The following is a 27039-nucleotide window of genomic DNA, read 5'->3' as shown; positions in this document are numbered from 1 at the left end:
CCATCTTAACCATTTTTAAGTGTCAGCTGCTAACAGAATTGTGTCTCACAGATAGCACATAAAGGTCCAAACAGAGCCAACCCTTTGCTCTTAAATACATGCACTGTAAAGTTACTTGGTGGATGTTTATTATAATTATTTATGGCTGCATTTAACAAACTTTTCATTTTGTTTGATGCTATTTACACTACTGTATAAAGGAAGCGAATGACAGGAAAAGTCCCACCAATAAATAAATAATCTTCATTTAATTGTGATTTACCTTAAGAATTATGTTATCATCCACTCTTCCTGAGAAGATTCAAAGGATAACGTGCTTTTTCGATGGCTATGATACTTAAGTGTTGCCGAGAGGCTAGGTATGAAAGGTGTTTCTAATGATTTTTTTTTTAAAGGTGGTATTAAGTACACTCACACTATTATATAATACCAGAACCTTTTCATTTTCGAAATTCTCTGGGGATACTCTAAAAACTCCATCAGACATAAATTTCCCTGCAGTGCAAGATGTACAGCTGAGGACTGTGATGTCTCACATCTGCGGATATGCTGAGATCAGTCCTGCACGGAGATGGGGCCTGTAAGTCTGACCTTCCACGGGACACAGTGCCTGGGTTGCTGACCTCAAGGCCCAGTAGCGAGGACGAGGACGAAGGGCGGGGCCTCCGAGTGTCAAAAGTCACACGTCAAAGTCAAGCAAGACCTCACTTGCAGAGTGTGATGTTATTTTTCACTGAGCGTCTTTGTTCTTAAGTTAAAGGCATGTTTCCACGGTGACCTTGATCCCTGCCCGACTTCCCGGCCCCAGAGGTCACCAGACACCCTCCTCACCCACCCTGTCCAGTCCTCTCTAGTCCTGGTTCTGGACAGGGACGCTCCTTGTGAAAACTGAGTCAGGACTTCGGGTCCAGGAGGAGGACCTGGGAGGACCCGCCCGCACAGGAGCGAGTTCTGTTCAGAGCCCGGAGCTAGTGGACAGTATCCCGAAGCCTGCTGCTGCTAAGTCACTTCAGTCGTGTCCGACTCTGTGCGACCCCATAGACGGCAGCCCACCAGGCTCCCCAGTCCCTGGAATTCTCCAGGCAAAAACACCTAGTCACTCAATAAGTCAGAGGGCGGGAAAAATCGGAGGCGTTCGGGCGGGGCCGAAGAATTGTCCAATCAGGGGCACAAGGAGGCGGGTCTCTAGAAACCTTCCAGTCAGGAGCCCCGGCAGTAAAAATATTCGAAGATTGCCCAATCAGACAGGTGAGGTGTGAAGTATCTCCCAATCACAATCCCGGATGAAGAGAGTGTCAGGAGCACCGTCCAATCAGGGCCGAGGGCGGGCACGCTTTCCTGCCCGAGTGCGAGTAGTTCTCTGGGGGCCTTGGCGCTGCTGCGCAACTGCCCCGCGGCCCCAGGTGTCAGGTCTCTGTGGCTCTCACCTGCCCGGGCCGCGGGGAGGACTCCCGGGAGAGCCCGGAGCCGGAAAGAGATGGTGAGTGAGCGGGGCCGGGCTCAACATCGGGAAGGGCTGATTTGAACCGGCTGGAAGCGGTCTCGGGGTGGGGTCCTGGCGTCCTGTCCGGTCCGCGCGTGTGTGTCAGCGGTCTCAGAACTACCCGGGTGACCCGATGCTCACAGGTGCCTTCTGCACGGGGCCCCGAGAACACCAGCCCCTGGTCGGTTCCTCCCAGCGGACAGTCTGCAGGGGCGGGCGGGGAGCTTGGGGAGACCTGCTTGGGGACCTTGGACTGGGAGGGGTCACCTGGTAGGTCCTTGGTCCTGAGTGACCCCAACTCCAGTCCTCATTTCTTGGAGGGACACTAGTCAGCTGACCGGACGCCTGAGGGGAAAAGGCAAATAATTCCTGACCCGTGGGTTCTCACAAGGGAAGTGAGAAAAACTAACGCCAAGGTCAAGGAAAGCGCACTATCAGGTGGGGCAGCACCCCTCAAACCATCACCCCCGCCCAAGCAAAATGCACAGGCGACACAGTGGGGACACTGCTGGTGTCCTTTGTTCAGAGAGCACTTCAGTGAGCGATGGAGGAGGGGTGCCCCACGTGGTGGCGTGCCTGCTCTTGACCCTTGGGTCATCTTTGTCTGGGGACCAGTACAGCCCTGCCCCTCCCTGGGTTTGTTACCTTGAAAAGATGTGTTCGCTTACTGGAACCTCAGATTTTTAGCAAGTGTAAAATAACGTCTAATAAATACAGCGGGAAACAGAAAATAAAATATTTTCAAAGGGGTGAGTTTCAGAAGAAAGAAAAAAAAGGAAATATCTGCATTCCGCTTGTTAAAAAAAAAATCACCTGTCTCTGGTAAGTTTCTGAGGTCTGTTCCTTTGAGTTAACAAATGGAATTCTGGGGCATAGCCTCGAAAGTTCTGGGGAGAAACATGTTAGAGAAATAGAGATTTCCCTTCCTGTACAGCTGCAGAGAAGTGAAGGAAATACCACATAGCATGATAGGTAAAGATGGTGAAGATTCACCCCAAAATATCAGATATTTAATTTGTGACAGTTGATGCTACTGTTGTTTATTATCTGCAATACACTTTGCTTAAATCTGCAATAAATTGTTTATTATCCTTGAAACCTGTGGGTATACACGGATCTTACTTAGACACCAGTTTGTCCTGTCCTTTGTGCTAAAGTATCTGTCATTTCTGCTTGGCTCTCAGTGGCTGCTCTGTAGTAAATCAGGTCTCCTTTTAGACATAGGTCTGCTTTGGACTCTATTCCTCAAGGTAGATCTAATGGCCCATTCCTCTGCCAGTTCATCCTGTCGGGAGTGCTGCTGCTTTAAAATCCTTGCAGTGTGCCAGTCAGGTTCTCTCCTAGTTCTTCAGAATATTTTGACGGTTTAGGGGCATTTGTTCTCATTAGGTTGGAAAGTTAGTATTTGATAAATCCTAAAAAAAAAAACTGTTTGGGGATTTCATGGGATTTTATAAACATCCTAGGTCTGTCTTGGGAGGATTTATATTTTGGTTAAGAATGTGTGCCATCTTGTCATTTATTTCATTTTTCTTTGTTACTATCCTTAGTGTTTTTAAATTTTTCTATTTCTTTTTTCTTTTTTTTAATGCATTATTTATTTATTTATTTGGCTCCACTGCATCTCAATTGCAGCATTTGGGATATTTTAGTTGTGGCATGCAGGATCTAGTTCCCTGACCAGGAATTGAACCCAGGCTCCCTACATTGGGAGCTCAAAGTCCTAGCCACTGGACCACCAGGGTAGTCTAGTTATTAGATTTTTTTAATAGCCTTCATTAAACTTACTTTGTACTACTTCAGTTTGGTTTTTACCATGGTGTGTGTTATCTTTTCAAAGTGACCTTTCCTGGATCTTCCCCGGTGGTCCATTGGTTAAGATTCTGCGCTTCCAGTGCAGGGGATTGGGTTTGATTCCTGATCAGGGAAATGAGATCCCACATGGAGCATGGTGTGGTCAAAAAATAAAGTGACCTTTCCAATTTGCTGTTGCTTTTAATTAGAAAGGTAATGAAATTTGTATTGAGTTTTTATCCTGAGATCTTGTTCAGGATCTTATTCTATGATTATTGTTTTTTTTCTGTTGGTGTCATACACATACAGTTGTTTGAGTTAGACATTGAGACAACCTCTTTTCTAGTACCGCACGTTTGTGCATTTTCTGGACTGGGTTGCTAGTATAATGTTGACTAAGAGGTCAGCTGGCCACACTTCATTTGGATCTAATTGTCTTGGAGAAAACAGTTAATTTCATACAATTTATATGTTCTCTTTTTTTTTTTTTAATTTTTTTCTCATCTGTTTTCCTTTATCTAATCATGCATATTACCATCTGTTTCCTACTGGTAAGAGTGTTTTTTTATGTATGACTGTTGAATATCATAAAATGGCTTTCAGCAACTCTAAGATGATTAGAGGTAATTCCTGTGAGCTGATTTAGTGTTTTCTGTTGTATAAGATAACATCAGTGTAGGAAAATGTATATGACATATACAGTTGACAGAAATATTGGAGAAAAAAAAATCCTCTGTGAAATGAAACTCAGCCCTAAATGAACCCGAATGACAGGCCCCTCACTCTCCAAATTCAACCAAATAATATGTTGAATTATATCAAGATATATGTGTGTGTGTGTGTGTGTGTGCGCTTGTGTGCTCAGTCATGTCCAACTCTTTGTGACCCCAGGCAGGCTCCTGGACTGCAGCCTGCCAGGCTCCTCTGTCCATTTCTAGGCAAGAAAACTGGAGTAGGTTGCCATTTCCTTCTCCAGGGAATCTTCCGGACCCAGAGAGGGGGGAACCCAAGTCTCCTATGTCTCCTTTATTGCAGGCACTCTGGGTTTCTTTTTATAAGGGCACTAATCCCATCCCTGATCAGCTCCAGAAGGCTCCACCTCCAAACACCATCACCTTGGGGATTAGGTTTCAACCTGAATTTGGTGGCGGAGGACACAGACTTTCAGCCCATGGTAGTCCCCAAGACCACCCTGGCTTCACAGATTTACTTGGTGGCTCCCTGGCTTCAGTGTGTAGCCATGCTCATGGCTCTGATTTCTGACCATGGGAATAAAGCAGAGTCAGCAGGAGAAAGGTACTCAGGACAGTTCCTGAGGAGACTGAGTGCCGGATCTCAAGGTTCCCCACTCCCCCCCAACAAAATCACACAGGGCAGACTTCCTCCCTCCACCCACCACGTGCCATCCACCGGGAACACTAATGAGGGGCTCAGTTACCAGGGTTGTGTTGAGCTGGTCATATAGACACCCTGTGATTAGTCTGAACTGAGATTCCAGACTTCCAGAAGGAAAGCTGTTCTTCAGCATAAACTGTATTATTAGCATAAAAGGGCAGAGGAGCCACTGCTGTCAGGGTGGTGAGAATGCTGCCCAGACCCAAGTTCCCACATGCCAGCAGACGGCCAGCCCTGCATGCCAGGCTGAAGAAAGACTGGACAGCCCCTTGCCCTTCGCTTTGTCTAAACTTTTGCTTCAGCTCTAGGTATTGGTTTAACTTTTTTCCTCCTAATGCAGTACGGTCTTCTAACTCTTTTCCCCCACCCAAAGCTCACTTTGGGGAACTTGAGAGGCATTTCACCTCCTGCCCAGAAGAGAGCAAAAATCAGAGGTGTCACCTGGGCTGGACTTCGATTGTCCTCTCACTTGGCCAGCATGGCCACTGGCATATTCAGTGAGCTGGCCCTCCTGGAGTTGGATCGCTCATTTCCACCTTGATCAACTTTAAACCTCACATCAGGCAGTTCAGTCGCCCTTTCATACCCCAGATGACCCCATTGTCATCCGCTCTTCCTTCTTCCTCCACTTCCCAGACAGTGCTTTTCCCATATTTTAGTGAGTCTGGATTGTTTCAGCAAATTCCACTTCTGATGTGTCTGGTGACCACAGGACCATCTGTGGTTCTGCAGGTAGGACTCACGTGACTCAGCAGAGTTGTACTCATGACTAGAATTTATCACAACAAAAGGGCAAAGCAGACTCAGCAAAGGGAAAAGGCCCATGAGGAAAAATCTGAAGAAAACCAGGTGCACACTTCTAAGAGTCCTTTCCCAGTGGAGTCACACATAACACCACACAGCCCAGGTTGTGACAGCACATGAAATACTATTTCCTGGAGGCTCATTAGGGACTCAGTGCCCTGGGGTTTTTATTGACAGCTGATTGTATAAGCATACTGTGCCCAGCACGGACCCAAAGCCCAGATGCCCAAACAAAAAGCAGGTGTTCAGCATTAAATATCAGTTTACAGACAGGGAGTAATAATTATGGTGGTGTGAAACCTTCAAAAATTAAGTTCCCAGACGCTAGCCAAGGCCAGTCTTGCCTCCTCGCCAGCAGTCATTGCCAGGGATCAAGTTAAGGTTTGCAGTGTCCACTCTTTTCCTGCACGTTCAGTAGAGGAAGCACTACAGGCAACTCTATCGCAAGCAACTCACCTGACTCAAGAAGGTCCTATATAATAGAGATATTCCTGTTATGCTCTGGCATCAGAATTGTTGCAGAAGAGTGTTCTCTTTGCTCTGCTCATGGAATGTCACTGGGTTGATGAACTTTAAAAACAAAACATGGCTTAAGGGAGGCATTCAGCTTAGTGGTTCTTGTGCTTAGGAATTGGCCCGACTTGCTCATGTGCCCACCAGGGGGAGGGACGTGGACAGAAGAGAAACTGAGAGTGCAGCCTCTAGGTTGGTTTGTGTGGAATCACTGTCTCCTGGGACTTGAGGCAAGGCAGTGTTTCCTGTGTAGGAAGGCACTGGAATCCTTTATGTATTTTATAGTCAAGGGTAAATTCTCTGTCAAATGTTTCTGATGTTAAAGTCCTTTGCAAAGTAGACTCTTAACCTTTTCCTTAAGGTCATCAAGGGTACTGTAGAAGAGCATCATGGAACGTGTGTGTGTGTGTGTGTGTGTGTGTGTGTGTGAGCTCAGAACTGCTGAGAAGTAGCACTGGCTCAGGAGTGTAGAGAACGTATGGAGTTCTTACTTCCTATCATTATGAAAATAGAGAAAAAGAGTAGAAACTGGGCTGGTGATAACTATTACACAGAAAAGTTAAAATTAACACTTATTCAAAAGAAATATTGTATTCAGCCAGCTGGACTCTCCTTATGGCCTGGAGTTCTTTAAGACAATATGGCTAGCTGGCCCTTGCAGCGCACTGGGTTCCCACAGGCCCATTGGCCTCTCATATTTGGCTGGGGGAAGAGAAGGAAAAATGTCCAGTCCTTCATTGTATGTTTTTAAAATTTATATATTTATTTATTTACTTTTGCCCGCACCATGTGGCAGTGTGGGATCTTAGATCCCTGCCTAAAAATTGAACCTGTGCTCTATGAATTGCAAGTGCAGAGTCCTAAGCACTGGACTAGGGAAGTCCCACCTTCATTGTGCTTTTATTCCTTTGAACCTCATTCAGGCTGACCTTGAGCTTCATGTGCTTATGAATGGTGTGCTATAAGAAGCAGCTATAAAGTCTCTTGTATCACAAGGGGGTTGACGATTCTTAAAATGCAAATATTGTAATGGACACATGTATATGTATGGATGGGTCCCTTCACTGTTTACCTGAAATAATCACAGCATTGTTAATTAGCTGTGCATGCATGCTAAATTGCTTCAGTCATGTCTGACTCTTTGCAACCCTACAGATTGTAGCCTGCCAGGCTCCTCTGTCCAGGAGATTCTCTAGGCAAGAATACTAGAGTGGGTTGCCATGCCCTCCTCCAGGGAATCTTCCTAACCCAGAGATTGAACCCATGTCTGTTACGTCTCCTGCATTAATAGGTGGGTTCTTTACCATTCACAGCACCTGGGAAGCCCTTAATTGGCTATCAGTTCAGTTCAGTTCAGTCGCTCAGTCATGTCCGACTCTTTGTGACCCCATGAATCGCAGCACGCCAGGCCTCCCTGTCCATCACGAACTCCCGGAGTTCACTCAGACTCACGTCCATCGAGTCGGTGATGCCATCCAGCCATCTCATCCTCTGTCGTCCCCTTCTCCTCCTGCCCCCAATCCCTCCCAGCATGAGAGTCTTTTCCAATGAGTCAGTTCTTTGCATGAGGTGTCCAAAGTACTGGAGCTTCAGCTTTAGCATCATTGCTTCCAAAGAAATCCCAGGACTGATCTCCTTTAGAATGGACTGGTTGGATCTCCTTGCAGTCCAAGGGACTCTCAAGGGTCTTCTCCAACACCACAGTTCAAAAGCATCAATTCTTTGGCACTCAGCCTTCTTCACAGTCCAACTCTCACATCCATACATGACCACAGGAAAAGCCATAGCCTTGATTAGATGGACCTTAGTTGCAAAGTAATGTCTCTGCTTCTGAATATGCTATCTAGGTTGGTCATAACTTTTCTTCCAAGGAGTAAGCATCTTTTAATTTCATGGCTGCAGTCACCATCTGCAGTGATTTTGGAGCCCCCCAAAATAAAGTCTGACACTGTTTCCACTGTTTCCCCATCTGTTTCCCGTGAAGTGATGGGACCAGATGCCATGATCTTCGTTTTCTGAACATTGAGCTTTAAGCCAACTTTTTCACTCTCCTCTTTCACTTTCATCAAGAGGCTTTTTAGTTCCTCTTCACTTTCTGCCATAAGGGTGGTGTCACCTGCATATCTGAGTTCCAGAAAAACATCTATTTGTGCTTTATTGACTGTGCCAAAGCCTTTGACTGTGTGGATCACAATAAACTGGAAAATTCTGAAAGATATGGGACTACCAGACCACCTGACCTGCCTCGAGAAACCTATATGCAGGTCAGGAAGCAACAGTTAGAACTGGACATGGAACAACAGACTGGTTCCAAATAGAAAAAGGAGTATGCCAAGGCTGTATATTGTTACCCTGCTTATTTAACTTCTATGCAGAGTACATCATGAGAAACGCTGGGCTGGAAGAAGCACAAGATGGAATCAAGATTGCCGGGAGAAATAATTGGCTATACTGCAATATAAAATGTTTTTGATATTAAGAAAATAAATAAAAGTTTTTAAAAATGGAAATATTGTTTCATTTGTATAGTACTTTCATTTCTCCAACATGATCTGAATCCTTTGGTTAAAGAAGAGTTAAGACTTGAAGTGGTTGCAGTAGAAATGTAGATGTTAGTTGTAGTGGTTTAGTTGCTAGTCATGTCTGACTTTTGCAACCCCATGGACTGTAGCCTTCCAGGTGCCTCTGTCCATGAAATTCCCCAGGCAAGAGTACTGGAGTGGGTTGCCATTTCTTTCTCCAGGGGATCTTCCTGACCCGGGGATCAAACCCAGGTTTCCTGCATTGCAGGTAGTGTTCTGCTTTGCAGGCAGATTCTTTACCAACTGAATCATTAATCTATGAGGGTGGGAATGTGGACATAAAGTTAGGAGGTGTGTTGACTGAGTCACAGAGTGAATGTTTGGTGACCACAAAATCTTGTTTGAGCTTCCTGTGACTTCAGCCCAATTGCTGAGTGTCATGAATCACATCCAAGCTCCTGTACACATTTTGGTTGTTTCAGGACTCGGTGGTCTTCGAGGATGTGGCTGTTAACTTCACCCTGGAGGAGTGGGCTTTGCTGGATTCTGCTCAGAAGGAGCTCTACAGAGACGTGATGCTGGAGACCTTCAGAAACCTAGCCTCAGTGGGTAAGAATGATGTCATTCTTTCACTTAGTTGTTTAGAGACAAGCATATCACACATCACTGTTCTGAGATGTAGAATGTAGAAAGGAAGTATGTTAACTAATAAGACAGATGTGGTCACAACTATCTTAGAATCTACCCACAAAAAATGTGAATCTATGTATTAAACTGAGTTTTTCTTTCTATAAAGAAAGCTCCCTTAGTATCACTAGTAGATACAGGTTTCATGGGGCATTTTAGAACCTTGAGAGAATTTTACTGTGTTTATTGAAGTGCTCACCATTTTGACCCCTTGTACTTGTTTTTGATGAAGTCTTGACATAGATAAATGCCTCAGTTTCTTTCTCGGCTAACAGGTACTTTCTTTCTTGTAAGATTTGTTCCCTTTTTGCTTTCAGATGATGAGACTCAATGTAAGGCCAATGGGTCAATTTCTCAGCAGGATATTTATGGGAATAAAATACCCAAAGAACATAAAATATCAAAGTTCATTGGAAATGATTCCTGGCCCTTTGTCTTAGGAAAAATTTGGGAAGAACTCAGCATTGAAGATCAGTATACATACCAGAGTAGACACCCAAGGTGAGTTGCACTCAGAGAAACCAGTACTTCAGGAAGGAATCTTAGCATGTTATGAAGTTTAAAAAGCAAACAAAGCATAAGTAAGCCTAGGTCAGATTTGTTTGTTCATAGAGATTTTCATGAAGATTTTTTTTTAAATTTGACATTGATGTTGTGTTAGAAACAGTTGAAAACAATCAGCTGGAGAGATCATGTTTAAGAAACACTTGTTTCTGTAATGGTTGCAGTTGAGCCCCCTTTTGTGGCATTGAGTTTATTCCACTTTAAAAGAAGTCAAATCAGTGAGAAAATTTACCCATTCAGTGAAATCCGTGAAAGTGTAATCCTTGTGTGTCTGTGTGTGTGTGTGCTCAGTCATGTCTGACTCTTTGCAACCCCATGGACTGTAGCCCACCAGGTTCCTCTGTCCATGAAATTCTCCAGGAAAGAATACTGAAGTGGGTAGCCATTACCTCCTCTAGAGGGTCTTCCCAACCCAGGGATTGAACCCATGTCTCTTGCGTGTCCTGCATTGGCATGGAAATTCTTTATCACTGCACCACCTGGGAAGCTCTGTAATCCTTGTACTTACTAATATATCCGTATTAGTCAAACCATTTATAACATGCTTCTCATGTTTAACAGAAATCATGTGGTGGAAAGACTCCATGAAAGTAGTGATCAATGTAAGGAAGGCTTCAGTCAGATTCCAAATCTTAACCTGTACCAGAAAACACTCACTGGAGTAAAACGGTATGAATACAGTCCATACAAAAAAGCCTTCATGCATCGTTCACTCAAGAATCACAGCACTGCTTGTACTGGACATAAACCGTATCAATGTCAGGAATGTGGGCAGGCCTACAGTTGTGATTCACACCTAAGGACGCATGTGAGAATCCATAATGGAGAAAGGCCCTTTGTATGTAAATTATGTGGAAAAACCTTTCCGCGTACTTCTTCCCTCAACCGGCATATCAGGATTCATACTGCTGAGAAAACCTATGAATGTCAGCAATGTGGGAAAACCTTCATTGATTTTTCAAGTCTTACTAGTCATGTGAGAACTCATACTGGAGAGAAACCATATCAATGTAAGGAGTGTGGGAAAGCTTTCAGCTACTCCTCAACTTTTCGAAGACACATGATAACACACACTGGAGAGAAGCCCTATAAGTGTATGGAATGTGGGGAAGCTTTCAGCTACTCCTCAACTTTTCGAAGACACATGATATCACATACCGGGGAGACACCACATAAATGTAAGGAATGTGGGGAAGCCTTCAGTTATTCCTCAGCTTTTCGAAGGCACATGATAACACACACGGGAGAGAAGCCCTATGAATGTAAACAGTGTGGGAAAACCTTCATTTATCTCCAGTCCTTTCGAAGGCATGAAAGGATTCACACTGGAGAGAAGCCTTATGAATGTAAGCAATGTGGAAAAACCTTCATCTATCCCCAGTCATTTCGAAGACATGAAAGGACGCATGGCGGAGAAAAACTCTATGAATGTGACCAGTGTGGAAAAGCATTCAGCCACCCATCCTCCTTTCAAGGACACATGAGGGTGCACACTGGAGAGAAACCTTACAAGTGCAGTCAGTGTGGGAAAACTTTCAACTGGCCCATATCCTTACGAAAACACTTGCGAACTCACACTAAAGAGAAACCCTATGAATGTAAACAGTGTGGAAAAGCCTTCAATTTATCTGCTTGCTTTCGAGAGCATGTGAGAATGCATCCTGGAGACAAGTCTTATGAATGCAAGCTATGTGGGAAAGCCTTCTACTGTCACCTCTCCTTACAGAAACACATGAGAAGGCACACCGCTGAGAAGCTTTATGAATGTGAGCAATGCCAGAAAGCTTTCAGTTGGCCTGAACTTTTGCAACAGCATGTGAGAACGCATACTGCAGAGAAACCTTACGAATGCAAGGAATGTGGTAAAGTTTTCAAGTGGCCCTCATCCTTACCGATACATATGAGAATGCACACTGGAGAGAAACCATACGAATGTAAGCAGTGTGGGAAGGCCTTCAGTTGTTCCTCATCCTTAAGAAGACATGCAAGGATACATACTGTGGAGAAACACTACATATGTAATGGGGAAAATCCTCCTGCAAATGAATTCATGCACAGTGCTTCAGAAAATTCACATGAGGAGAGAAATCTTATAAAAGTTGCAAATCTGGTATTGCCTTTATGAGTCCCTCGTCGTGGAAGTGGATCCATATTGAGTGTACTTCTAGTTCTTTTTGATGAAAATTAATTGTTAAAGTACTCTCTTAACTATAGTACATGAATTTTGTAGGTAGTGGGGTTTTTTTTTAATGTTTTAGGAAATAAAACATTTATCTTTCCAGTTGGACTCATGGTGATTTGCAGTGTATTTTTAATATATACACTATATAGTTTAGAGCAACTACCCAATGTGGGGCTTGAACCCATGACCCTGGGATTAAGAGCCCGATGCTCTTCTGACTGAGCTAGCCAGGCAGTTAAATATATAGTTTAATATCTTAGTTAAAATTGTCCTTTAAGGGGTCATTGGAACAATGACATTGTGGTATTTGTTGGAATTTTCCTACTGGCTTAGTGTAGCAGATACTGGATAATCAACCATTACATATTTTCCACCATGGTATTGAGACAGCCTTTATATATTTAGGCCAGTGGAGCCTTATTCCATTTTTCTTAAAAATAGTTGGTTGCTCCTGCTAAGTCACTTCAGTCGTGTCCAACTCTGTGCAACCCCATAGACGGTAGCCCACCAGGCTCCCCCGTCCCTGGGATTCTCCAGGCAAGAACACTGGAGTGGGTTGCCATTTCCTTCTCCAATGCATGAAAGTGAAAAGTGAAAGTGAAGTAGCTCAGTCGTGTCCGACCCTCAGCGACCCCATGGACTGCAGCCTTCCAGGCTCCTCCGTCCATGGGATTTTCCAGGCAAGAGTACTGGAGTGGGGTGCCATTGCCTTCTCTGAAAATAGTTGGTAGAAATTTGTAATTATGCAGAGCTCTTCAAAGTGTATAGTCTCATGTGAATTGTTACTTTTACGCTTTGCTTTGTCTTCACTTGTGATTGTGAATTAAAACTAGGTTTTTTATTTAACAGACACTTGTGATGTGACCATGAGATATCAACTTCTGGATTGTGTTACATCAGCATGAGTAGTGTTAGGAACTACAGTTCTCCAGATCCCTTCCCTTCATGATTCTCTGTCCAAATATACCAGAAGCCTATTGATGTGAGATTTGGAAGGCAGAAGTGAAGCCGTTACTAAGGATTTGCAGTTTGTTGTTGTTGTTTAGCCACTCAGTTATGTCTGACTTTTTTGCGACCCCATGGACTGTAGCCCACCAGACTCCTCTGTCCATGGGATTCTCCAGGCAAGAATACTAGAATAGGTTGCCATTTCCTTCTCCAGGGGATCTTCTTGACCCAGGCATGGAACCTATGTCTCCTTCATTGGCAGGTGGATTCTTTACAGTGAGCCACCAGAGAATCTATAGATATATTTACTTAACACTAAAATAACCCTTTTGGTTTTCTAATTTATATTTTGAGGCATATTGTTGGGGAAAGGTCAAAGAGCTGCTTCTAGAACTGTTCCTTAAGATAGTAAGCCTGAGGCAACACTCACTCATGGAGGAATTTCAGAGATTATTGCTGCTATCAAGTCCTGGGGGATACAAGGACTTTTTTTAAACTAAACTTTTCTTTCAGTTTGGTTGTTATAAAAGCTATGAAAGGGGAGTTTGAAATATCACAATCCTTTTTAAGGTGCTTTTTTAAAACTTGTGGTTGATTTACAATGTTGTGTTAATTTCTGCTGTATAACAGTGATTCATTTATATATGTGTGTATATGTGTGTGTATTCTTTTCATTTTCTTTTCCATTATGGTTTATCACAGTCACTGAATATAGTTCCCTGTGCTATAGTAGGACCTGGTTGTTTGTTATTATTGATACATTATTATTGACTGAAGTCCTTATAGGCCAGGGCTGAAGTTCCAACTTCAATGCCAGGTATTTTAATTGGCAAACAACCTGATACTCTATGAACCACATACACCCAAATCAGATCATATGATTTAATTCTATTTGTGGACTTCCCTGACAGTGCAGTGATTAAGACTCTGTGCTTCCAGTGCAGGGGCACAGGTTCATTCCTGCTTGGGGAACTAAGATCCTTCATGCCACATGGTGCCCCTACACCCCAGCCCCACCCCCTCACCCCCCGCCAAAAGGTATTTGTAAGTAATGCTCCTTTGCCCACCTTTGTCTTCAGATTCTGCAAGTGGCTCAGCCTCTATGGCTATGTCATAGAACCACAAAAATCTGATGCATAGCAACCCAGGTTGGTATCCCCTGGGGTATCACCCCAGGCCACATGGCCCTGAAACCAGGCCCTCCAGAAGCTGCAGGAGTCATCATTTAAGAAATGTATCTAGGGCTTCCTTGCTGGCTCAGTGGTTAAGAATCCACCGGCCAGCGCAGGAGACATGGGTTTGATCCCTGGTTCCGGGAAGATCCCACGTGCCAGGGAACAATGAAGCCCATGGGCAACAACTACTGAGCAGCAAGTGAAGCCGCTGCAATGAGAAGCCACTGCACTGCAACTGGAGAAAAGCCTGCTGCAGCAAGGAAGACCCAACACAGCCAAAACTAAATAATTTTAAAAAATGAAATTGTCATAAAAACAAGTATATCTGATTTTTAAAAAAATCTATAGACTTATTAAAGAGGAATCTTATTCACAGAGTGCTGCCAGAGGACTGAGGCTCGGGCCTAAGATGGGCCAGCGTCTCCAACCACAGAGCAAAGGGCTTTTCCCATCTGTGTGAAGAGGGGAAGCAGGATGAAAGTCGGGCTAGTGAGGGGCTAAGCGGATTCTGAGACCAGCAGGATTGGACTGGGGTCTCCTGGGTACCTTGTCTGGAGAAGCTGACCAGGGGCTTGTTCAGAACCTCACTGTTGCTCAGACAGGGGTAGGAGGTGAGGAGCTGCGATCCAGAGTTCCCATTCCCTGTGGGGAGGGAGCCTGATACCGTGGGTTATGAAATAAGACTCAAAAAGAATTTGGTCAAGCCCAGATTAGGAGCCGGGTCAGGAGAGCGGGGCCTCCTGGTGCCAAAGGCCACACATCAAACACGGTGGGATCCTGGCTTATACGCGGACATGAATGTCTTTGTTCTTAAAGAAATGGCACAGACCCACAGTGACTTCACCCCTGGACCATTGGCCCCTGAGGACACCAGGCTCTCCTATCCCATCTCCTCCAGTCCCGATCCTGGACAGGGGTCTCTCCGCAGGGCAAGTTAAGTCAGGACTTCTCGGTCCAGGTCCACCTGCCCGAAACAAGTTCTGCTAGGAACCGACGTCCCGGGCTAGCGAGCCCAGGTATCTAGAAGGAGGCCGGGCAGGGATGGGCTGAAGCCGAAAACCACACTTCCGCCCGGCATAAGTACCTGACGAAGGTTCAGACTAAACAGTGAAGCCTGGAAGGTCAGGGGAGGCGGGGGCGAGCCCAGAAGAATAACCAGAACTGCTGGGAAGGTATCAGAGTAACAGGTCTGAACAACTATCCAATCAGGGCCCGGATCTTGCCTGAGTATTATCCTTTCGGAGTCCGGGGGTGAGTGTCGGGAGTACCATCCAATAAGATCGCCACCTCCCGGAGGACCATTCAATCAAGGGCTGCGGGGGCGGGCGTTACGTACACAAGAAGCGTCTGGCGGAGGCCCGGAACTCCGTCCAATCAGGACCGGCGGCAGCCACCCTCTCATCCCGCACAGGCGTCGCTCTCTTCAGACCTGGGCGCTTCCGCATACCTGTGGGTTGCGGCCCCAGGTGTCATGTTTCCGTGGCCTCGCGGGCTCCGGGAAGGATGCTCTGGAGATCCAGGAACTGGCAGATATGGTGAGTTCTCTGGCCGGAGCTGGAGACTGGCTGGGGCTTATTACGACCCGCTGGGAGCTGAGGCAGGCCCGGGTCTCCGGCGCCCGCTCCTCTAGATAGCGACCCAAATCTCCCCCTCGACCCCGTTGTCCTGTCCCGTCTTGAGTGGGAGTCGGCCTGAGAAGGCGCCCTTTGGGGATCCCGGGGAGAACCGGGTGACCCGGGCAGTGGTCAGGGGCTGGGGTGAGGGGACCCGTCCTGACCTGACAGATGCAGTCATATCCCTACCAGGTAGGAAGGTGCTTTATTCCCATTAAAAAACAAAAGTCAACGAAGTCAGTTTCCAAGCTCTTACTGGTTTTATTCAGCCAGTCATGAATCTGGCAGCTTCCCATCCAGCACAGAAGGGCGCTGCGGTTTGAAAGTCTCCTGTAGGCAGAAGTGAGCGGGTCGAAGGAAGCAGCGAAAGTGGGTTTTGTCTGTGGTAGGTTCCTTTACCCTAGGGAGGGCGCGGGTCTGCCAGGCAGATCGTCTCCCTGTGCCGACCCGGTAATTCCTGATTGACCGCTTTCAAATTCCATTTCTGGGAGAGGCTGAAACTCTAAGTTCAACCAGCTCGGTGTCTTGGGACTCAGCGTAAGTGACTCCATTTGGGGCTGTGGGCTTGTTTTAATATTCCAGAGATTTGGAGTAGGGACAGGACTCCGATCTCAACATATATCCCAGGGTCTCAGACGAAACAGAAAAGGGCTTTTCTGTTCTGGGTGAGGAGGGTGAGAGCAAGCCTGGGGGATCTCTGGGGTCAGTGCATTCTCAGCCCATTTGGGGAGAAGGGGAGCTTTATTCTGCATCTCAGTGCTTCTTGAGGATGGGCAGGGGAAGCTGGTGACCAAAAAGTCAGGGGAAGGTTTGGGTTACAAGTGGGCAATTGTGAACACTTGGTCAAATGAAAAATTAAAACTTCCTAAGCATGCACTTTCATACTTTCATTCGAGTGTGTTATTGTAGGGTGCGGGTGGGGGAGTCTGTAAGTGTCTCAAAAGGAGTTTATTTTACACAAAGGAGTAATTTGCTCTAGCAAAATAATGGAACCTGGGACTTCCCTGGTGATCTAGTGGTTAAGAAACCTCCTTCCAATGCAGGGGATGTAGGTTTGATCCCTGGTCTGGGGATTAAATCCCACATGCCACAGAGCAACTAAGACCCAATTAAGCCAAAAATAATTAAGTTTTAAAAAATAATGGAACCCTAGGAGAGGGGTCGTGGGAAACTGATCTATAGCCGGTAGATCTGAAGAAGCATAGGTGACAGTCTGATCCTGAGACTGGCATCTGAAGTGTGTGTGTGTCTGGGGGTTGGAGGAGGTCTTGAGGGACTGAGCCTTTAACCTGTGGAATCCAATGCCATATCCAGGTAGAGCGTGTCAGACCCCAGTTTCAAGGGTAGGAAACCCAGCTGGAGTCACAGAGAATTGCCTGGTACGGGGAGAAACCACGACATATTGGTGACCAGGAGTCTCCAAAGAGATGTGGTCTCTGTGAGGGTAAAGAGACACCGAGGGAAGAAACACACAGGAGGGAAAACTGAGTTTTCCCCAAACGCACAAGAAGGAAGAGCTAGTTTTCCCTTTACCAGGCTTCATCACATCAACCGACCCAGCCCGTCCTCTGGGAGATTCTCCTTGCTAACTCTGTGTGTCTCCCAGCTCTCAATCTGGGGCTTTTAAACGTTCTTTCGTATCTTTTTTCTTACTTGATGGGGCCATGTTGGGAGTTGCCACAAGAATGATATAGCTTATGTGTGGTTCAGGATGGTGGGTGGACTCTTCTCCAGGCACTGTCCTTGGCTGATGCAAACAGTACATGGGTGGTGATGGGTGAGCATGGCTGACCCCGCTGTGCTTTAAGCCAGCACCTCCATGGTGGAGTCGGGGGCCACGTTTCTATCCAGGAAACCTCTATTAAGGCAACTGTGGGATCACCATTTTCATTCTGTAGTACTGAAAGCAAATCAAACTGAATTCTCAAAAACTTTCTTTGCATCTCCCTGAGGACTCATGTTGAACATCTTTTCATGCATGTTTGTTTTCTCTTTTTTTGTTTTCCTTTTCATGAGCTTATTGACCACTTATATTTCTTCTTTGGAAGAGTGTCTGTTCAAATGTTAGGTATCAGCATCTCCTGGATGCCCTTTAGCATTTCATTCCCTCTGTTTCTAGTTTGCTGAGTATTTTTATCAAGAAAAGATGATGTGGGGTTGTTTTTCTTCCCTTTCTTAAAAAGCATTATGATGAGATATTTTGCATTTTTTTTTTCAAAAATAATTTTATTTATTTATTTTTGACTGTGCTGGGTCTTCATTGCTGCTGGGACTTTTCTCTAGTTGTGGCCAGCTGGGGCTACTCTCTAGTTGTGTGTGCGCTTATCATTGCAGTGGCTTCTCTTGTTGTGATACATGGGCTTATTTGCTCTACAGGACCAAACTAGTGTCTTCTGCATTGGCAGGTGGATTGTTTACCACTGAGCCACTAAGGAAGCCCTTTCTAATTCCTTTTTTTTTAAAAATCTTTTTTGGCCTATCCACATGGCATGTGGGATCTTAGTTCCCCAACTAGGGATTGAACCTGTGCCCCCTGCATTGGCAAAGCAGTATTTTTTTTCCCCCTTTGGTTGTGCCGGATCTTCGTGGCTGCTCTTGGGCTTTTTCTAGTCGCGGTGAGCAGGGGCTGCTCTTCATTGCACAGGCTTTGTATTGCAGTGGCTTTTCTTGTTGTGAAGCCCAGGCTCTAATACTCAAATTTCAGTAGCTACAGCTCGTGGGCTCCAGAGTTCTGGCTCAGTAGTTGCCCATGGGCTTAGTTGCTTCACAGCATGTGGGATCTTCATGGACCAGGGATTGAATCTGTGTCCCCAGCATTGGCATGCAGATTCTTTACCCCTGAGCCACCAGGGAAGTCCCAGAGGTGATGTGTTTCACAGATACGTTTTCTGACTCTGTTGAGGTGATTGTGTGGTTTTTGTTCTTTATTAATAAAGTATATGATACCAGTTTCCCATGGATGGAAGAGCCTGGTAGGCTGCAATCCATGGGGTCGCAAAGAGTCGGACACGACTGAGCAACTTCACTTTGACTTTTCACTTTCATGCATTGGAGAAGGAAATGGCAACCCACTCCAGTGTTCTTGCCTGGAGAATCCCAGGGACCGCGGAGCCTGGTGCGCTGCCATCTTGGGGTCGCACAGAGTCAGACACGACTGAAGTGACTTGGCAGCAGCAGCAGCTTTGTTTCTTTGAACCAAATTTTTTATTCCTGGAATAAATCCCCCTTGGTCATGGTGTTGAATCCTTTTTATATCTCTCTGGATTTGGATTGCTAACATTTTGTTGAGGAATTTTTTTGTTTATGTTTATGTGGGATACTGCTCTGTAGCTTTCTTTATGTGTGATGTCTTTTTTTGATTTTGGTATCAGCATAATGCTAGCCTCCTAGAAGGGGTTGGAAAGTGTCTCCCCACAATTCAATTTTGTACATGGATTCCCAAATATTAATACTAATGGTGTTTAACATTTTTTTCATGTGGTTATTGGCCTTTTGTATATCTTCTTTGGAGAAATGTCTATTCACATTTCAGTTCAGTTCAGTCGTTCAGTCGTGTCCAACTCTTTGCGACCCCATGAATCGCAGCACACCAGGCCTCCCTGTCCATCACCATCTCCCGGAGTTCACTCAGACTCACGTCCATCGAGTCTGTGATGCCATCCAGCCATCTTATCCTCTGTCGTCCCCTTCTCCTTCTGCCCCCAATCCCTCCCAGAATCAGAGTCTTTTCCAATGAGTCAACTCTTCGCATGAGGTGGCCAAAGTACTGGCATTTCAGCTTTAGCATCATTCCTTCCAAAGAAATCCCAGGGTTGATCTCCTTCAGAATGGACTGGTTGGATCTCCTTGCAGTCCAAGGGACTCTCAAGAGTCTTCTCCAACACCACAGTCAAACGCATCAATTCTTCGGTGCTCAGCCTTCTTCACAGTCCAACTCTCACATCCATACATGACCGCAGGAAAAACCATAGCCTTGACTAGATGGACCTTAGTCGGCAAAGTAATGTCTCTGCTTTTGAATATACTATCTAGGTTGGTCATAACTTTTCTTCCAAAGAGTAATCGTCTTTTAATTTCATGGCTGCAGTCACCATCTGCAGTGATTTTGGAGCCCCAAAAAATAAAGTCTGACACTGTTTCCACTGTTTCCCCATCTATTTCCCATGAAGTGATGGGACCAGATGACATGATCTTCGTTTTCTGAATGTTGAGCTTTAAGCCAACATTTTCACTCTCCTCTTTCACTTTCATCAAGAGGCTTTTTAGCTCCTCCTCACTTTGTGCCACAAGGGTGGTGTCATCTGCATATCTGAGGTTATTGATATTTCTCCCAGAAATCTTGATTCCAGCTTGTGCTTCTTCCAGTCCAGCGTTTCTCATGATGTACTCTGCATAGAAGTTAAATAAGCAGGGTGACAATATACAGCCTTGATGTACTCCTTTTCCTATTTGGAACCAGTATGTTGTTCCATGTCCAGTTCTAACTGTTGCTTCCTGACCTGCATACAGATTTCTCAAGAGGCAGGTCAGGTGGTCTGGTATTCCCATCTCTCTCAGAATTTTCCACAGTTTATTGTGATCCACACAGTCAAAGGCTTTGACATAGTCAATAAAGCAGAAGTAGATGTTTTTCTGGAACTCTCTTGCTTTTTCCATGATCCAGTGGATGTTGGCAATTTGATCTCTGGTTCCTCTGCCTTTTCTAAAACCAGCTTGAACATCAGGGAGTTCACGTATTGCTGAAGTCTGGCTTGGAGAATTTTGAGCATTACTTTACTAGCATGTGAGATGAGTGCAATTGTGCGGTAGTTTGAGCATTCTTTTGCATTGCCTTTCTTTGGAACTGGAATGAAAACTGACCTTTTCCAGTCCTTTGGCCACTGCTGAGTTTTCCAAACTTGCTGGCATATTGAGTGCAGCACTTTCACAGCATCATCTTTCAGGATTTGAAACAGCTCAACTGGAATTCCATCACCTCCACTAGCTTTGTTTGTAGCGATGCTTTCTAAGGCCCACTTGACTTCAAATTCCAGGCTGTCTGGCTCTAGATTAGTGATCACATCATCATGATTGTCTGGTCCGTGAAGATCTTTTTTGTACAGTCCTTCCGTATATTCTTGCCACCTCTTCTTAATATCTTCTGGTTCTGTTAGATCCAGACCATTTCTGTCCTTTATCGAGCCCATCTTTGCATGAAATGTTCCCTTGGTATCTCTAATTTTCTTGAAGAGATCTCTAGTCTTTCCCATTCTGTTGTTTTCCTCTATTTCTTTGCATTGATCGCTGAAGAAGGCTTTCTTATCTCTTCTTGCTATTCTTTGGAACTCTGCGTTCAGATGCTTATATCTTTCCTTTTCTCCTTTGCTTTTCGCCTCTCTTCTTTTCACAGCTATTTGTAAGGCCTCCCGAGACAGCCATTTTGCTTTTTTGCATTTCTTTTCCATGGGGATGGTCTTGATCCCTGTCTCCTGTACAGTGTCACGAACCTCATTCCATAGTTCATCAGGCACTCTATCTATCATATCTAGACCCTTAAATCTATCTCTCACTTCCACTGTATAATCATAAGGGATTTGATTTAGGTCATACCTGAACGGTCTAGCAGTTTTCCCTATTTTCTTCAATTTAAGTCTGAATTTGGTAATAAGGAGTTCATGATCTGAGCCACAGTCAGCTCCCGGTCTTGTTTTTGTTGACTGTATAGAGCTTCTCCATCTTTGGCTGCAAAGAATATAATCAGTCTGATTTTGGTGTTGACCATCTGGTGATGTCCATGTGTAGAGTCTTCTCTTCTGTTGTTGGAAAAGGGTGTTTGCTATGACCAGTGCATTTTCTTGGCAAAACTCTATTAGTCTTTGCCCTGCTTCATTCTGCATTCCAAGGCCTAATTTGCCTGTTACTCCAGGTGTTTCTTGACTTCCTACTTTTACATTCCAGTCCTCTATAATGAAAAGGACATCTTTTTGGGGTGTTAGTTCTAAAAGGTCTTGTAGGTCTTCATAGAACCATTCAACTTCAACTTCTTCAGCATTACTGGTTGGGGCATAGAGTTGGATTACCGTGATATTGAATGGTTTGCCTTGGAGACGAACAGAGATCATTCTGTCATTTTTGAGATTGCATCCAAGTACTGCATTTCGGACTCTTTTGTTGACCATGATGGCTACTCCATTTCTTCTGAGGGATTCCTGCCCGCAGTAGTAGATGTAATGGTCATCTGAGTTAAATTCACCCATTCCAGTCCATTTTAGTTCGCTGATTCCTAGAATGTCGACGTTCACCCTGGCCATCTCTTCTTTGACCACTTCCAATTTGCCTTGATTCATGGACCTGACATTCCAGGTTCCTATGCAATATTGCTCTTTACAGCATCGGATCTTACTTCTATCATCAGTCACATCCACAACTGGGTATTGCTTTTGCTTTGGCTCCATCCATTCATTCTTTCTGGAGTTATTTCTCCACTGATCTCCAGGAGCATATTGGGCACCTAATGACCTGGGGAGTTCCTCTTTTGGTATCCTATCATTTTGCCCTTTCCTAGTGTTCATGTGGTTCTCAAGGCAAGAATACTGAAGTGGCTTGCCATTCCCTTCTCCAGTGGACCACATTCTGACAGACCTCTCCATCATGACCCGCCTGTCTTGGGTTGCCCCGCAGGCATGGCTTACCCCATTATTGAGTTGTCTTATTTGTCTTTTATTTTTTATTGTTGTCTGGTTGTTTAGTCACTAAGTCATGTCCAACTCTTGCAACCCCATGGACTGTATAGCCCATCAGGCTCCTCTGTCCATGGGATTTCCCAGGCAAGAATACTGGAGCAGGTTGCCATTTCCTTCTCCAGGATTGTTGTTATGTGAGTTCTTCTCATATATTTCTGATACAGTGCTCTCATCAAGTATGTGACTAGCAAACTCAGTTGCAACCCTAGTTGAAGTAACTTTGCCTTCTTTGTAGCTGATGTTGTGGGATTTCTTTTTTCTTCACGTCTTAAACCCATATTTTTTTTGCTTAAGAAAACTCCTTTTAATTTTGTACTTGTTATCTTTTTACATCATCAATGTAGAGTAATTCCATATTTCTCTAAATATAATAATTAGGTTCTTCATTCTCCCTCTTAGAGTCACCTTTGGCTCAGTCACCATCATATTCAACAACTCTTGTTTGTGGGACATCTTCCTTGAATTCCAAGCACTCTGTTATTTATCTGAGAGGCCCTGCTGGCTTGACAGCTTCCTGAGGAACCAGGCCCTTTCTAACCCAACAGATGTGCTGAGCCCTGCATCCTGGATGGCCTGTATACCCTCAGTGTCCACCTCATCACAGGAGGGGTTGTGTCTCTGCCTCTGTCAGATATGAGGGGACCAGACCAGACTGCTTGTTGCTGTTGCCTTCGTGTTCATGGTTATTCAGATCCAGCAGCGCTGATGTTCTGATTCCAGTTCTTGAAAGTGACAAAGACAGTGATAACTTTCGACCAAGCCAATGTCCATTTCCATGTTATCTGAATGATGGAGTTTCATTTAGCAGTCTTTACTATGCCTCAAAATCTACTATCTCAGTAAAAACAGTTCTTTTTAGTCCTGTCTGCATTAGTCCATGTCTACTGTTGCTATCACATTTTGCTTCAGTGTCCAGCACTTTCCATCACTGAGGAACCTGCATTGGATTTGCTGGTATATGGTCATTTCCCACAGGAATGTGAGCTCAGGAGTCCTAGGAATTGAATCCAGATCCCACCTGTTGGCTTCCCCAGCCTCCCACACTCAAGGGTGAAAGGGGGGCCTCACTGACACAGAATATATACTGCTGTTTCAGGACTCAGTGGTCTTTGAAGATGTGGCTGTGAACTTCACCTTGGAGGAATGGGCCTTGCTGGACCCTGGTCAGAGGAAACTCTACAGAGATGTGATGCTGGAGACCTGCAGGAACCTGGCCTCTGTGGGTGAGGACAGCTTCCTCCCTGCACTAAGTCTTTAGGGAACAGTTATTTCTTATGATGTCCTTTCTTACGAGGGACAGGGATGGGAATATGTTGGAAAAGAGACAGACATGGCTCCTGCCATTATAGAACCTACCTATAATCAGGTTGCTTTTCCATGAAAACAGTTTCATGCATTGATTGACTTTTTGTCACCCTTGAGCAGAATCTCAAGGTTCCCTAATTTGGGCAGTGAGAGAAGCATAATGGTTTTCACCCTGTGAAAGTTACACTCGTCAATAGACATTTGACATGATGATCTTGTTGCAGTTAAACTCACGCTGACCCGTCATCAGTGAAATGAGGACTGGAGAATCGGCCCATCTCATGGACAGCTTGTTGTTCTCCACCCTCCCCACGAGGAACTTTCTCCACTAGCAGGATGGCAGCCACACACTGTCCAACATCCCAAGGGCTGCTGGGTCTATGGACACAGGCCTTGTCCAGGGCCTCTGTACCTGAGATCACCAGGGAGCTCAACTCTTGGGAGGAGCAGGTTCTGGATCAGAGAGCAATGTTTGAACATACCCATTAGGAACATGACCAGGTCTCTGAGAAGGTGATGGATATAATTAACCTGGCTTCCCTCTTGGAGTTTTCATCCATCCTTGCCCACTCAAGAAGTCTTTTTGTACCTCCCTGTACAAAGGAAGGATTTGGGAAAGTGCATTTTGCCCCATTTCTTCCTACTCTCCTTCTTTGATAATATTGATCAGACATCAGTCTCCATTCTTTTTGAAATATCTCTTAGTGAACAAAGCTGCCGCTTTGACTCATTTTTCCTGTGATGGCCAAAATTCCAAATAGTCAAGGTCTTTTCTTTGTCTCCATGTCTATTTTTCCTTATAAAATTGGTTTACATTTTTGAATCTGTATATGGAAAGTGATCTACATATGGTTTCTTTTCTTTCCCTTATCCCACTGTTTCTTTCCTAAGAATTTAGTTACATTACCAATTGTTACAATTGTTACCAATTGTTCTTGCCTTCAAGTTAAAACCAGATCAAGTACTTAGTGTGATATTTTGAAGAGTGAACTGTTCAGTAAAGAGAAAAAAGTAAGATTCTCAAGAAATGATTCCTGGTCTGTTTTTGGAGAAAACTGGATGTTTCTTGACATCAGAGGTCACCAGACCCTAGAAAGGGATTGGAGGTGAGTGGCACTGCCAATGGGGGCAGGGGGATACCTGCAGCCTGTTAGACTCACCTGAAACTAAAGGAAAGGTGTAAACCTAGCTAACCAAATTTGTACTTAGAAAAATTTCAAAAGAAAATACTTTCCTAAATATGATGTTGCGTATATAAATCATAATGAGGTTAGAAACAGAATGATGACCAAGATACCCTGTATATAAGAAACACAGAAAATGTTGACTCTGTTTTAACACTCAGCCAGAGCATTAAATTTGTTGCACTATGTCACAATGCAGAGTATAAAAAATATGCTCATTCATTGAAAATGGCAAGTATGTAGTCAAAATAATAATGAGCAATCATTAATAAATCATTAGTGAAGAAATCACTTATAATCATTCATCTCTAATACTGTGCTTCCCATTTTGAACAGAAATCATTTGGTGGAGAAGCTCTGCATAGATAATGAAGGTCATCACTGTCTGGAAGCCCTGAACCAAATTACAGATCTTACTCTGCATAAAGGATATTGGCCTGGAATTCAGCCCTGTAAATGCACTAAGTGTGGAAAAGCCTACAGGGGTTGTTCTTTCCAAAATCAGTAGAGATCTCTCCCTGGATACAGATATTATCCATGTGAGGAATGTGGGGAAGCCTGCAGCTATGTCTCATGCCTAAGCCCTCCTAGGGGAACAGACGTTGAAGGGGAACCCAATAAATGTCAGGATGCTGGGAGAACATGTAAGAGATGTGTGAAGAGTCATGGTAGTAAACGGTCTTCAGATTGTAAGAAATCTGGAAAAGCTCTTGCTTTTCCCTCACTCTTTAAGGGACATGAGAGAGGTCAGCATGGACAGAAAACCCACATGTGTAAAGTCTGTGGGAAATCCTTTACCTATCATTCGTACCTTGCATGGCACATGAGAACTCACACTGGAGAAAAACACTGTGGGTGTGAGGAATGTGAGGAAGCCCTCCGATATTCCTCATCCCTGGTTGGACACATGATGATACGCACCAGTGACAAACCTTATATGTGTAAGAAATGTGGGAAAGCCTTCAGTTGTCCCAGATACTTCAGAAGATACATGAAAACACACAGCAGCATAAAACCCTACGAATGCACAGAATGCGGCAAAGCTTACAGCTCCTCCTTATCCCTCAGGGAGCATGTAGGAACACACAGTCAGGAGAAGCCCTATGAATGCCAGCACTGCTGGAAAGCCTTCAGGCATCAGAGATATTTTAAAAAGCACGTGAACTTGCATAATGGAGCAAAGCCCTATAAATGTACAGAATGCGGCAAACCCTACAGCTGCTCCATGTCCCTCCGGGAACATGAGAGAACACACGGGGGAGAAGCCCTTTGGATGTCCACTCTGTGGGGAAGCCTTCATGCGCCAAGCCTCCCTTCACGGACACCTGAGGACACACAGCAGGGAGAGAGCCTACACATGCACGCAGTGCCAGAAGGCTTTCCGTTGGCCCTCCTCCTTAAGGAAGCATGTGCGAATGCACAATGAGGAGAAGCCCTACACATGTCAGCAGTGTGGGAAAGCCTTTTGGTACCCCACAAACCTGCGAGGACACATGAGGACACACACCGGGGAGCAACGCTGAACACCAGGCCTCTGGGAGAGACTTCGTTTTCACTTCAGACTTGGAATGCAAGCAGCACCCTGGAGCAGAACCTTGTGAATGGGACGCTGTGGGAAGACCTTCAGTTCTTCACTTATTTCATACACAAAACCTCAGGGCATGACAGAAATCTCTTAATGGATATAAATATGGTTTTCCCTTCCTAAGTGCCTTGTCTTTGATAGGGATCCCAGGGTATTCATTCATGTTCTAGTTCATGTTGCTAATCTGAACACTTAAGGTAACTATCCCTTTGTCTCCTTCATCTGTACTAGTTATATTTCATTACCTTTGATTTTACATCATCATGCAGTCATATAAAGTTTATCTCGTTTCTGTTACAATGTCTTTTGGGTGAGAGGACTATGTCTCTTGGCTTGGGAGAATCTTAGTTTTCTAACCAAGCATGGTATCCGTGCCTCTGCAGTGAAAGTGCAGAGTCCTAACCATTGGACTGCCAGAGAATTCCTGTTACGATGTATTTTAAATTTTTATTTATTTATTTATTTTTGACTGTGTTGGGTCTTCATTGCTGTGAGAGGGATTTCTCTGGTTGTGCTGAGTGGGGGCTACTCTCTCGTTGCAGAGCATGGGCTGAGTAGTTGTG

At 44.8% G+C, this 27039-nt stretch overlaps 1 protein-coding gene across 12 annotated transcripts; it reads left to right on the top strand.

Annotated features, from left to right (window-relative positions):
* The first annotated feature begins 1326 nt into the window (after nt 1-1326).
* Nucleotides 1327-26938, top strand: LOC138441083 (zinc finger protein 555-like). 12 transcript variants are annotated; one of them, XM_069591517.1, is made up of 6 exons: nt 1327-1480; nt 8994-9120; nt 9639-9699; nt 23499-23625; nt 23932-24813; nt 25228-26938. In XM_069591517.1, exons 1-4 carry the CDS (start codon nt 1478-1480, stop codon nt 23527-23529), a joined length of 222 nt encoding a protein of 73 aa, XP_069447618.1. In that variant the 5' UTR covers nt 1327-1477; the 3' UTR covers nt 23530-23625; nt 23932-24813; nt 25228-26938. The 12 variants fall into 12 exon arrangements, with proteins under 12 accessions (XP_069447618.1, XP_069447613.1, XP_069447614.1 ...); XM_069591512.1 differs by having other exon boundaries at nt 9516-9699; nt 24664-24813; XM_069591513.1 differs by having other exon boundaries at nt 9516-9699; nt 24654-24813.
* The last annotated feature ends 101 nt before the right edge of the window (nt 26939-27039 follow it).

The sequence above is a fragment of the Ovis canadensis genome, chromosome 5, assembly GCF_042477335.2.
Source record: "Ovis canadensis isolate MfBH-ARS-UI-01 breed Bighorn chromosome 5, ARS-UI_OviCan_v2, whole genome shotgun sequence".
Classification (NCBI taxonomy): Eukaryota; Metazoa; Chordata; class Mammalia; order Artiodactyla; family Bovidae; genus Ovis; species Ovis canadensis.
This window is presented reverse-complemented; position numbering and strand designations above follow the sequence as displayed.